Below are 13852 nucleotides of genomic sequence, written 5' to 3' on the forward strand. Positions count from 1 at the left end.
TTGAACTGTAATATCTGATTAGAACGCGACTAGCAGGGATAAACCGTATTGATTGTTTTGCAATTAGGATGGAGGAGTTGGCGTGTGGGGAAGTTGTGATGTTGCATCCCGCTCACACTGCCTGTTGGCTTCGAGACCAGATGCCAAACACAAACTTTGACACAAAACTGCATCGGACAAGTAGCGCACACCCGTCAAGTTGGTTTGTGTGCGGCGCTGCACAGCAGCAAAACGTGGGCGGAAACGACTTTTTTAGCGAGGCGCAGCAGAACACAATATGCTGCACAACAACCAGGTCACCTAAAGACAAGTTGATGTAGCAAACCTGCCGACGGTGAAATTGCTTCGCTGGAAAGTCACACACTTCTCCTCAGACACTTCTTCTCGGGTTTGGTACAGCTTTTTTTTTTTTTGCTTCATTGAGTTTAAGGTAGCTCCTCTGGCAAAGACACAAAAGAGGCGTGACCATTGATGAAAAGGAATGCTTAATGACTTCGCCTCTTCTCAGCGTCATCCCGGTAATGAACGCCGCCATCCTCCAGTCGGGGGGAGGGGCAAACCAGGAATGATTCCGTTGGCTTGGAAAAAAAAGGCGAGAAGCCGGAGGGGACGGATGAGAGATGAGGTCCAGACGCTCGCACCTCAGTTCTAACGAGTCGACAGGTTTGCACGCACACAACAGTCAGAGGAAGACGTGCGAACGAATCAGTAAATAGACACCATGATGATGATGGTGATGATGATGTGTTTTCATCAATTTCAGGAAATGATGGAAGCGCTGAGAAGACCAATTTCCTTCCAGCAAGAGAGAGAACATCCTGCCAAGTAAATCACACTGAGTTTAACATGGCTAGTAAACCGCCAACTACAGGGTTGTCCATAGTGTGGCCTGGGGGTCATTTGTAGACCTCAATACGAATTACAGTAAAGTCTCGTTATATCGATATTGTCGGGAGTCGGAAAAAATATCGATATAACCGGACTGTCGATATATCCGATCCTGCGCCGAACTGCATTAAAAATGGGCAATAATGCACTCGACATTGTTCTATAGTATAGAACAATATCGAGCAGCTTAAGTCAATCTTTTGCTTAAGGATTTCAATACCGATTCCCGCACTTCCTGGTTCACAGGTCATGCTGAACCCGCCCCACATAGCTGGCCAAACACATGCCTGCAACAGAAGAACCAACTGACATAGCATACACACCTATTCCAACGAAGACACAAGCGTACAAATACATGTATTTAATTGTGTTGTATTCAGATATCTTTTTATCGCTTGCAATAATCACTGTTTTTCATATGTACATGCCGGCGTTCGTTGGTTCTAACAGTTATTTAACTTTTAACATGAACATTAATTAAACTTAAATACATGAAAATACATTAAAAACATAAATTTTACCCAATTAGCAAGTTAGCATAACTTGTAAAATGGTTACATTTGGTTACATCTGGGAGCAGCGTCATAACTTGCAAAATGGCGTCAATTGTATCGGGTGTGCACACAGCTTTAAGCTGTCATTTCTGGGTACATGATACCATGCAGCATCCATATCAACAATGCAACATTAAACATTCATAACAAGGTAGGGGCGTCAAACTAGCCGCCGCAGGTTTGAGACCCCTGTCCTAACCTAATCCTACTCATACTCCCAACCCCAAACTCCTAATCCTAACCTAACCCCAACTCCAACCATAATCTTAACCTTCTCCCTTCTAACATGACTGCTAACCCCAAACTCCGAACCCAAACAATCAGTATGGAGTTTAATTAATCAATCAAAGTCTTTTGTTCCTGATCTTAGCAAGACATTTTTGACGAATGTATGCTTCCAACTTTGTGGAAGACCCCTTCTCGACTCCCAGTGCTTGGAGGAGTTTGGTGTGGAACAAGTTGACTGAAGTCCTGACCTGAGTCCATTATTACGTCACGACACATCACAACATACTTTGATGTATTGACGAGTTCTTTGTCAAAGAACGTAGTCATCAGACAACACTGGCATGAACCAGTTCAGAGATGGCAAGCCAGCAGAATCTGGTCAACAAGAGTCACCAGGGACCTCAAAAAATACCCACTGGAAGTAGGGCCAAAACTGATATCCTGATATATATATATATTGATATTTTTTACACAACGTGAGTTTAGACAAAAGTCAAAGCCAAATATTAAAATGTAACAATCTTACAGTACAATAGGCTCTGAAATAAAATAGCATATTAGCGCTGCTGTCAGCGCTTCCATCTCATGTTGCCCATGACGACAGGCGGTAAACATGTTTGATACCGTCTTTATACGCCGTCTTTTTTGCTGTTCACTCCCGCTGTGCAGCCTTTCCTCCCCCGTATCTCAGCGGGGATCTCCAATTGCTCTGCTTAGCAAAGGGGTGCTCAATGCTAACAGCTGCTGAGTCCAAACAATGGCGCAAGAGGCAAGTTTCGAACGTAAAAAAGATGATCATCAATAGCTACACACTTGCTTAAGGGGTAGGTATGGCACCAAAAAAAATTATAATAATAATAAAAAAAGTAATAAATAAAGCACTATAAAACACAAAAACGCTGTAGAATAACTGTAACTAGCTTGCGCTCGGGTGTCGCCATCTTAAAATATGAGACCTCTATATCCATATGAACAATGTGCTTGTTTTTTGAAATCGTGTTTCAAAAAAATATCGATATTTTAAAAATAACGATATATGGCCCAGCCCTAACTGGAAGCAGTTGTAGCTAATCCTACAAGGATCATGTGACAGAATAACTTTGCAAACAGCACCTTGGTTATTGATTGAATTAAAGCAGTCACATTACATTAAGGACTTTCAGGACTTTAACGACTACCCCCGACCTCCTCGGAAACGGCTTCCATCTAAGGTGACCACAGTCTTATCCAGATGGGTCATAACACGCCCGGTTTATGTTTCTTCGTCCTGGGAGTGTTTTCCATTAGCCCTGGAAAACAAAGCCATGTTCATGGAGGTCAGTGGTGTATTCCCACAGTGTATCACAAAGAGAACACAGGAATACACACAAATAAAAATTGTATTTATTACAGAAAGTACTCGGTCTACGTGAGTTCTGCTGCTATGACAGTTTAGTGCAAGTCTTATACTTCCACCTATGTATTCTTTTAACTACATATTCTTCCGCCAATGTTGTAACATGAGGTCCGCCTGTAATAGCAAACACAACAATAAAATATATGTTGTTTTCATTTGATAATCCTGGAATTAAATTCGAGTTCGATTCCTCAGTCAAGCACAAAATTAGCCATCTCACATCGATCAGGACTTTTGAATCCGAGTGTGTGCGCTAATCAATAGCAGATAGTTGAATGGCTTTAATGAGTTGTTGGTGGAATGAATAAGAGTTCAGTGGCTGCAGGACGCCACGCGTTTAAGCAGCATCAGAAGAAGAGCGGGCCGATGTTGGGAAAGGTGAGACTGAGCGTGTGACTGCGTCTCGTGGGCTATCAGCACGTAAACACACAATGCTGCCGCATAATAACGTCCATTCTAATCCTCCGCCTGCTCATTTCCAGCTGACATTTCAATTATTGTCCGACATCACATCCTGTCAGTACGACCGGCGCACGGCAGCCTGACAATGGCGGGCGTCACGGTGCGCCGCTGATATCTCGCCTTTCTTAGTCCCTATGACGCGTGACAGCAGCAGAGCGGGTGAGAAGAAAATAACGTATGGAGGAAAGGAGTTCTCTGCCGCAGGTGTCACCCTCAAGTGCCGGCGTGGTAAGCTGATGGCGTTTAGCGTTTCCACGGTGACGCCCTTCACGTGCCACTTGTACTGTTTAACGACTACATTTTTATGCAGCGTGTCACGTAAGACCTCCTCAGACCAAAGAATTGGACTGAAGCTTCGACGCCAGGGGTCTTCAATTCAAATTGAGAAAGGTCCTTTTATGCAATTTTTTTCACAGTAAAGGTCGGAACATTATTTTGCCTTAAAATTGAGTCAAATAGACTACCTCATATGAATATCAAATGTAATGAAACCCTGCACATCAACCTAAAACCACTGCAAATAGCAGGAAGGGTCCCCCCGTGGGGTGGGGGGTGGGGGGGGGGTCGCGGTGAACTGGCAGGGAGGAGTTTCAATGTTAGTGCAGACCTGCCAACATGTCTGACTGTCTCGTACTAATAACCTGCCAGGAAAGCTTTCTAGTTCTTCCAGAATCTGCACCTATTCAGCTGTATTTCTTTGGATTTTGTGTGGATTTTTTTCATGTCACACTTCCATGTGATTAGAAGGACTTCCGCTTTGTGCCGCTAGCTGCAAAGCAGACTTTATGGGAGTTGATAAAAAAGGCCAATGTATCTTTTTAATATGTCTGCTTTTAGCATACAGCCATATCTGTTGGATCCTGAATCAGATCCGGAAGTAAAGACTGGACAGTCCAATTTTTTTCAAAAAAATAGGTTACTTCAAGACATCTCTCAATGGTAAGTAGCTTTAGCATTTTGGCGTCTACAACATCGGTAACGTCTAATGTGTTTTGTGGGACTACTAGTGGGTAAAAAACTCAGGTAGAGTCACTAATTGTGGTGGGAAAATGCTATTAGCAACCCAGCTCCCTGTATGCACACTCTATAATGCTACGCAGAGAAGTACTTTTGCTCCATGACTTACACAATATAAAATTCAAAGTTAGGACACTGATAAACTGTTACTTACTGCTTGTAACGCTGGAAGTAACTGCAAGTAACGTTGAAAAGGCATAGGGCTTCAGCAGGTTTGCCGGCTAGTCTAGCTACATACTATGTATGTTCATAAAACAGTCCAATGTGAAATGTCGATGACAGATTAAAATCAATTTCTTTTGGCGTCTTTAGGAATTGTAAACAACTGTGGCTTTCCATTCTGAGCCATTGCTAGCAACGCAAACAGAGAAAGAGAGCTTGGGGAAGTATGGGGAAGCAGAGCTCGGGGGAGGGCAGAGAGCTTATTGGATGGACTAATTCTCAGAACAATAGGAAAGTCCAAGGTGGTCAGTGAAGATATAAGAAGGAACATTACAGATGTGCAAACTTTGAGAAAGTATATTTCAAGTCTATTTATCTGGCTTACAGCCATGCTCATATAAGGAGGTCTGCTTCTCTGTGACATCACAAAGGGGTCAGTTTCCCCACACCTTCAGAAAACCGAGCATTTTGAGCCATCCCAAACTTCTTTCAGGGCTCACTTCCAAAGGTGCAAACCTCATTATCTGAAATTTTGGCATAGTTAAACACAAGAATACAACATTCTAACTGTTGGTCAGTAATGATGATGATGTTGTTTGGCTCCAACAGCCATAACATCCTTAGTGAAGACTCATTTGCATGTTGCTGTGCTGTAAATTAATGTGCTACGATTCTTGTAGATGAATCATACCAGGCGGTTTGGCACTTGATTCTGGAAGAATGAACATTGTTTGTTCCGTTCTTTCACTTTTAAATGTTCAGTTTTCTCGATCAAGGTTTTACTTTTGAGCAAGCAAGGGGTCTATTTGAAGATTAGCGGCGTAGGAAATGGATGGATCGTTCTCGGCAAGTTAACAAACAATTTCATTGGCTCATTGGAGTCATATCACCACGTTAACGGTAATAACTGAAGTCCACGAGCGTGATTATATGTTATGATATTTCCCCTCCATTTTAATCGGTCACGGGTGCGTAAAGGGCAATCACTGGATCCGGACCGAGGTCCGCCATTTGGTGATGGCTGCTGTACGCCATCATTCATCCATCTTCAAGGGAGCGGCTTCTTCTTCTAACGTGAGATGTTTAAGCATTCTGCTCTACCACCAGCATTCTCTCCCCATACCCATCCATCTTCCACCTCTTGCATTTTCCCGGGAACGCCACCTCGTTCCGCCCCTGCGAGCTCCGCCCTCCACTCGCCTTCCATCAGGTGAGGAGAGGAATGAAACATTTGTCACTGCAGCAACGCCACGGCGGCGAGGGCGCCCGCAGCACCAGAGGTGGGTGTCGGTGGGCGGGACTAGTGTTTGGCATTGAAGGCGACCATATATGGTGTGAATGATGACTTTGAAGCGGCGTCCTTGAGCGGGCCGCTGAATAGGCTTTGTGGATGGCCGCTTAGCTCCAAGGCTTCCCATTCAGGCACTTTGTGCACGCGCACGGCACCGACGTGCGCTCTCATTCGGCTCCACGGCTGAGGAGTGAAACTCTGCGGGGGGCGGAGGACTGAAATGGCAACCCATCATTCGCTCTCAGCGTGGAGCATTTATTACGGGGACAGCGTGCGCCGTATGGAACATCAGCTGCAGCCAGGGAACGCGACTAGTGATCATATTTGGGAATAACAACAGGAGCTCATCCCTTACAAGCCTTTAGATTACTGGAGCGTCTTTTTGTCTTTCATTGCCATTATTTCAAAGGAGAAATGAAGGAAATGATACCCTAGATCTAAGGTTCAACACAATCTGTTACACTACGGAAATAATAGGAATAGAAATCATCTGTACCAGGGTCAACATGTGGTCAACATTTTTTCAATCACTCTTAGCATTTAAAAAAATCCCTCTTCGTCTTAGCTTTAATGGCGAATGACAACGAATGACCGATGTCCTTTGTTGAAACCCAAAATGTAAAAAAAAAGTTAGCTACCGAACCTTTTTTTCCATGACTTGGTGGAAAATAATACCAAAATAATTTAATGCATTCATTCGTGATTATGTATTATTGATGTAATATCTGTATATATATATATCTGACATATTTAGGCATTTTTATGCCCCCCCCCCCCCAAGTTAGGCACTTTCAAGTTAAAAAAATGGCTAAATCATTCATTTTCTGCCCCTTAGCCTCACAAGGATCGCGGGGGTGCTGGAGCCTATCCCACCCGTCTTCGGGCAAGAGGCGGGGTACACCCTGGACTGGTGGCCAGCCAATCACAGGACACATATAGACAAACAACCATTCACACTCACATTCATACCTATGGACAATTTGGAGTGGCTAATTAACCTAGCATGTTTTTGGAATGTGGGAGGAAACCGGAGTACCCGGAGGAAACCGGAGTACCCGGAGAAAACCCACGCATGCACGGGGAGAACATGCAAACTCCACACAGAGATGGCCGAGGGTGGGATTGAAGTCGGGTCTCCTAGCTGTGAGGTCTGCGCGCTAACCACTCGACCACTGTTTTGATTTGTACTATTATACGTTGGTCACTTTGTGTCATTAAAGACTTATTTAGGAGTGCACATATCACCATAGGGGTGTTATTAGGGGTATTAGAGGGCTCTAATAATGTTAAAAACCAAATTTAGAAGGTTGTAAACAGCTTTTCTATGCTCGCACTATGAACATATTCCATTCTTAAATCAGGAACCAGTTTACCGTGATAACCGAGGGTTGCTGTTGTCCAAATAGGAGCATAAAAATATTAATAAATTATAAAAATATACTTTCCCAGTGGTGGCACGGCGGTCTAGTGGTTAGCGCGCAGACCTCACAGCTAGGAGACCAGGGTTCAATTCCACCCTCGGCCATCTCTGTGTGGAGTTTGCATGTTCTCCCCGTGCATGGGGTTACTCCGGGTACTCCGGTATCCTCCCACATTGGCAACTCCAAATTGTCCACAGGTATGAATGTGAGTGTGAATGGTTGTTTGTCTATATGTGCCCTGTGATTGGCTGGCCACCAGTCCAGGGTGTACCCCGCCTCTCGCCCCAAGACAGCTGGGATAGGCTCCAGCACCCCTGCAACCCTCGTGAGGAAAAAGCGGTAGAAAATGAATGAATAAATGAATGAATTTCTCAGTGGCAAAAAAGTGAGTAAAAACCATGAAAAGCAAAACTAAATATTAAGAACTTTCTTTTTGTTGTGTTTGCTAATGTCACAAACACTCAAAAAATATAGAAAAAAGTTGGCAACATCGATCCCTTCTGCTACGTCTTCTTATTCTGTGGTAGACAAATAGCACAAATGGATAGCTGTATAGGAAACAATGAGAATAGAATGGACTTTCACTTCAAAAACTGTAAAGACAATTGAAGAACTTTGTATTGTTTTCAAGTGCTACTGAGTGTCTGGGTTTTCAAAACAAAAGTGTTGCTGATGCCGTATATGAAACGCTGCTGCAGTTAGTACCTCCCCGGGGCTAATTAGCTGCTAATTGTCTTGTGCCAGATAAAGAAGCGCTACAAGGATGACCCATGTTGCCCTCAGTGATTCATTAGAGCTGCACAATGGAACCCAACACATCACATGACATCACGTTCATAATAAAAGCATTGTTTGCTACTGGAGCACAAACGGATTCGTTTCTAATCAATGCCGCCTCTCCAGGGAAGCTCACGTGGAAAAGGCTTATCTATTGACCTCCTTCCAAAGTCTCAACAACAATGGATATTTGATGACTATTGTGGGGCCGTCCACCGTGGACCGTCGTCCTGCTTTATCAGCATAACCATGGCCCGTACGCTTAATTCTCTCCTTTCTTTCTCGTTCTGGACTCGTCTGATGTCTCACCATCTCCCACTGAGCTCGCTCACAATGTGGACGCAAAATGAAAGTAGAGGCGAGTGCGGAAAGAGAGAGGAGAGAGAGAAATCAGTTCCCCTTCAATAATGCAGGAGTGAAAGTGAGCGTGCCGTCAACTGCCACCGCTGCATCGCAATCTCCTGCAAAACAGACAGCGGCCCACGCACGCGCGTACGTACGTACGCACGCACGCACGGCAGAGCGAGCGCACCTCCGCTCAAATGTCAGTTAAATCAAAGTCGCAGCCCCAGAAAGTCATTTAGCGGGAAACATAAAACAGCACCGCATTGCCCTTTTATTCCGCTTTCGCTCTCGCTCGCACTTTTCCGTTGCCTTTCAAGCACTTCTCTTGACGACCTCGTCAACGCCAAACGTCGCTGACTCTCCAACACCAAAAAAAAACCAACAAAAAAAAACAACTTGGGTTTCAGACGACATTCATGCTAATGCGAGCACAGTTACAGACATCTGCTAACCTCCTAGCATTAGCTGGAACATTAGCAACATTAGCTAATCTAGTGGGATCCAATAAAAATGCTGTATTGTATATTCGTCAAAATGTTATGTTATTTTCTTTGGTTTTTATGTCAGCAGACAACTTCCTGTACCGTTTGAGGTGGGGTCTGAAGTGGGGGGGCAACACTTCCATTGTGAACAAGTGACAAATCGTCGTTATTTGTGTTCGCCTTCCGTACATTAGCTTGCAGACTACTTCCTGGTTCACCTTAGGATGGGACGCAGTCATCCTTCATTTATGATTCTAGACACGACCTTGATAAGGGAATTTCTGCTATTATTAATAAGTATTATTGCTTATGTATAAATACAACATTTTTGTAACATTACAAAATATTTGATTTTAATATTCTTGAGCATAGAAAACCTGTTAACCGTCTAAATGTTGTTTTATATCTGTTTTGCTTTTAATGTTTTACATTATTAGAGCCCTCTGGACATTAAATAACTGCCCTAGAGTGACCTTCACACCCATAATATCCAATATAGCAAACATAATACAGGAAGTGATATCAGAGGTTCAGAGGTTACGCGTGTTCATTCATTCATTTTCTACCGCTTTTTCCTCACAAGGGTCGCAGGGGGTGCTGGAGCCTATCCCAGCTGTCTTTGGGCGAGAGGCGGGGTACACCCTGGACTGGTGGCCAGCCAATCACAGGGCACATATAGACAAACAACCATTCACACTCACATTCATACCTATGGACAATATGGAGTGGCCAATTAACCTAGCATGTTTTTGGAATGTGGGAGGAAACCGGAATACTCGGAGAAAACCCACGCATGCACGGGGAGAACATGCAAACTCCACACAGAGATGGCCGAGGGTGGAATTGAACCCTGATCTCCTAGCTGTGAGGTCTGCGTGCTAACCACTCGTGTTAATTCCTGTGCGATAATTCAAATAATAATCCAATAAAAACCAAGTCTGGTGCTTGTGTGTCCCATTGAAAATTACAATAACATTACTGACACCAGTATAGAATGCTACATGCTACAAAAAACCTAAAACACAAATATAAGGCATTCAGGATGATTCAAAGATGTGTTGATCAGACATTAATATGCTTAAAAATGCTAAATCCAGGCAACAAATAGGTAAAACTTTATGAACATGTATATTTTGGAAACCGTGATAGAATGAAGCCGTGAAATTCATCGTATGACGTGACGAGGGATTACTCTATTTGCATTCTAGGGCAGGGTGAATGCATCCGATGTAACTGAAACAGCAAAATAATCAACTAAATTCCATTATCCGCATTTTGAACGTGCCAGTCCCGCACAAACTTCCCATACAGATGATTTTTTTTTTTCCCGTAATCCTGCTAACTGACTGTCACAGTAAAAGCATCAGCTTTGCCATTCAGCATTCACATCCCTGCAAATTCAGATTTTTTGGGGGCCAAAAAAATTTGAATAGAAAATAAGAATTCTATGAAATTAGGCCCTTTTTCTCACCAAAAACACATCCCATTCATCATGACCACTATTTTTTGTGCCTATGTTCTTCATTGATCATTGTTTTTTTTTTTATATATGATGGCAAGTCATGACTTCCCCAACTTACTGGCGTTAGCCTGACACCCAGGCTAAAGGCTACACCGTGACTCTGATTCCTGCACGCTAACTTCAAATGTATCTAATAAGTGCGTGAGGCATATTCAGGGTTTAAACCTGGATTGTGCTGAGAGTGAACAATAATCTAATCTACCGTAAATTCCGGACTATAAGCCGCTACTTTTTTCTCAAACTTTCAACCCTGCGGCTTATTCAGTGATGCGGGCAATTTATGTAATTTTTCTAACGTCCGCCAGGGGCTCTCGAGTAGAAAAGGTAAGATAAAGACCGGTGGAATATACACGTCGAGGAAGACTGCAACTTTTTGTCTTGTGCATAAATTAAATTAGCGTGAACATACCCTCATCGACACTGAGGACGATGACTTCGATGGCTTCAGTTCAAAGGAGGAAGATGAAGACGGCTTACCGTGATTTTTACCAGTATTTTCTTTTACCAGACCTGTTTTACCAGACCTGTTATACTGTGTTGCTATTGTGTTGTTAGCGTGTTGTTACCATGTTGCTACCGTTTTACTGCCGCGTCACACGCACCGTTTGTGAAGAAAGTTATATTATTATTATTGTTAAGTTATATTATTAAAACTTTGAAAACTCTCTGTGGTTAGCGTGCAGACCTCACAGCTAGGAGACCAGGGTTCAATTCCACCTTCGGCCATCTCTGTGTGGAGTTTGCATGTTCTCCCCGTGCATACGTGGGTTTTCTCCGGGTACTCCGGTTTCCTCCCACATTCCAAAAACATGCTAGGTTAATTAGCCACTCCAAATTGTCCATAGGTATGAATGTGAGTGTGAATGGTTGTTTGTCTATATGTGCCCTGTGATTGGCTGGTGACCAGTCCAGGGTGTACCCCGCCTCTCGCCCCAAGACAGCTGGGATAGGCTCCAGCACCCCCGCGACCCTCGTGAGGAAAAAGCGGTAGAAAATGAATGAATGAATGAAACTCTGTGTACCGTCTTTCTTTGTAAATATGTTTACATGTTTTAATGTGGGCACATGCGGCTTATATGCAAAATCGGTTTTCCTCTAAAAATGCAGTGGGTGAGGCTTATAATCAGGTGCGCTCTATAGTCCGGAAATTACGGTAATCATTATAGCAGTCACTTTCACCACAAATGCTCCAAAATGGGAGGAGAACTTCAACATCAAGCTAGCAGTAGGGTTGTGTCATCTGACATTTTGGGTGTATGAATTACTGGTAGTTTATATATACAGTAAAGTCTTGTTATATCGATATCAGTTATAACGAATTACTACTTATTACGATACTATTTCCCGGCAGATTTCTAGTCTTTTTATGATATAATTAGTTCTGTTAGTACGACACCCGGTTATTATGATAATCCGGTTACTACGATGCCCTTTTCATCTCCCGCCAGCCAATTTGGTCTGCTTATATCAATACAAAAGCAGCTTAAATCAATCTTTGCTTAAGGATTTCAATACCAAAAAAGAACACGGCGAACGGCTGCTTCCAGTCAACCAACTGCGTTCGTGGTTTCTCTCGTGTGTATAGATTCTATACAGGCATGACCTGTGAACCAGGAAGTGCGGGAATCGGTGTGTGTGCTGCGCTCTGGTGGTGGAAGTGTGAAAAATAAAGTTGACTGGAAGCAGCCGTTCGCCGTGTTCTTTTTTGGTATTGAAATCCTTAAGCAAAAATTGATTTAAGCTGCTCGACATTGTTCTATACTATAGAACAATGTCGAGTGCATTATTGCTCACTTTTAATATAGTTCGGCGCAGGATCGGATATATGGATAGTCCGGTTATATCGGTATTTTTTCCGACTCCCGAGAATATCGATATAACGAGACTTTACTGTATATATATATATATATCATACATCGTCATAGTTCCAAACACTTTGATTATCTTATATTATGATTATCTTTCTTTGTCTGAATTATTTCAAAAAGTAACAGTGCAAGCCTCCAGCAGTCACTTTTATATGATGCAAATGTCGCCCATGGAAGCTAATTTCATACTTAAATATGTCTTTGTTGCACTTCCAATGGGAGACAAGTGGAGGTTGGAAGGTCACAGACAGAAAAATACATAATTGACAATAAAGCGAGGCTCCATCCGCATGTGTGTGTGCGTTCTCACTCATAAAGAGCAGAAAAAGACAATAAGCTACACATAAAAAGCAGCACAATAATCCAAAAAACTAAAGTTGTCATGTTTTTGTTTCAGTGTCTGGTTCGCCCAATCGGAACCTCTTCATCCGACAACAAGGAAAGGAATGATGTGGCGGCTGGAGAAGGTGTCCATATTTTAGAGCCAGCTCTGTATGCTATATCATAAACATACTGTGGAAAGATCCAAAACTTCCTCAATGAAATCTCATAAGGTGGTGTACCTAATGAAGTGGCCTGTGTGTGAGCACTTTGTCAGCAGATTGATTGACAGCAGTAAAAGCCACAAGCTGATCATAATAAAGTCAGCACTCTCACAAGGACTCGAACCCGTGACCTTTTGATGACCAGACGCTTTGATTGACAGCTTACATGATCTTAATTGGCGGGAGTGCAATTGAAGTTGACCTTGCACAACTTCGACACGCAACTTCTCCCACGCACACTGTTAAGAGGGTTAGAAGGGGGGGCTTACCTCTGGCGTGCACGGCGGGGGTCGACGCGCCGAGCAGCAGCAGCAGCAGCAGCGGCAGCGGCGGCGGCGGCAGCGGCAGCGGCGGCAGGGCGGCAAAAGTCAAGCAGCTTCCGCGCGTCCGGCGTCCCATCACGGCTGTCTCTCTGCCCATCCGGACCGGGATCTGCGGCCGCGGGGTGCGCGCATTTGTCGTCCGCACGGGGAAACCTAAAGGAGCCACGAAAATGAAAAAGCCAAAATAAAAAAAAAAGAGAAAAAGAGAAAAAGAAATCCTGAGCGCTGGGTTAGGAAGTGTCCGCCCAGAGAGCCGCCACCTCGCGGTAACGCAGTGCGGAGCCACCAGCACCAAGGTGATGAAGAAGAAGAAGATGAGGAGGAAGAGGAGGAGAAACACCAGAGAGAGAGAGAGAGAGAGAGAGAGAGCGGGAGAGAGACAGCATGGGAGAGTCACATGATGCTGCTCTCGTGTTACTAATTAATACGCAGCTGCTTGCTGATTGGTCCAATCGTCAATTGAAGACGGACAGCTCAGGTGGAGTCACACAGACTTGAATATGACAGATGGAAAAGGGATTTTATGGGGATAACATGATCAAAAATTACCATAACTTCATTAAGACAACTT

The 13852-nt window shown here is 43.7% G+C and overlaps 1 protein-coding gene across 1 annotated transcript in view; it reads right to left on the bottom strand.

Moving 5' to 3' along the window:
- LOC131106719 (netrin receptor UNC5D-like) overlaps positions 1-13613 on the bottom strand; it is a 198388-nt gene extending 184775 nt beyond the window's left edge. The window contains exon 1 of the mRNA XM_058056062.2: positions 13228-13613. Within this exon, the coding sequence (XP_057912045.2) occupies positions 13228-13378 (151 nt within the window). The 5' untranslated portion in view covers positions 13379-13613. The remainder of the gene's footprint in view (positions 1-13227) is intronic.
- Positions 13614-13852: the final 239 nt, after the last annotated feature.

The sequence above is a fragment of the Doryrhamphus excisus genome, linkage group LG19, assembly GCF_037039965.1.
Source record: "Doryrhamphus excisus strain RoL-2023G ecotype Guam linkage group LG19, RoL_Dexc_Guam_v1.1, whole genome shotgun sequence".
Classification (NCBI taxonomy): domain Eukaryota; kingdom Metazoa; phylum Chordata; class Actinopteri; order Syngnathiformes; family Syngnathidae; genus Doryrhamphus; species Doryrhamphus excisus.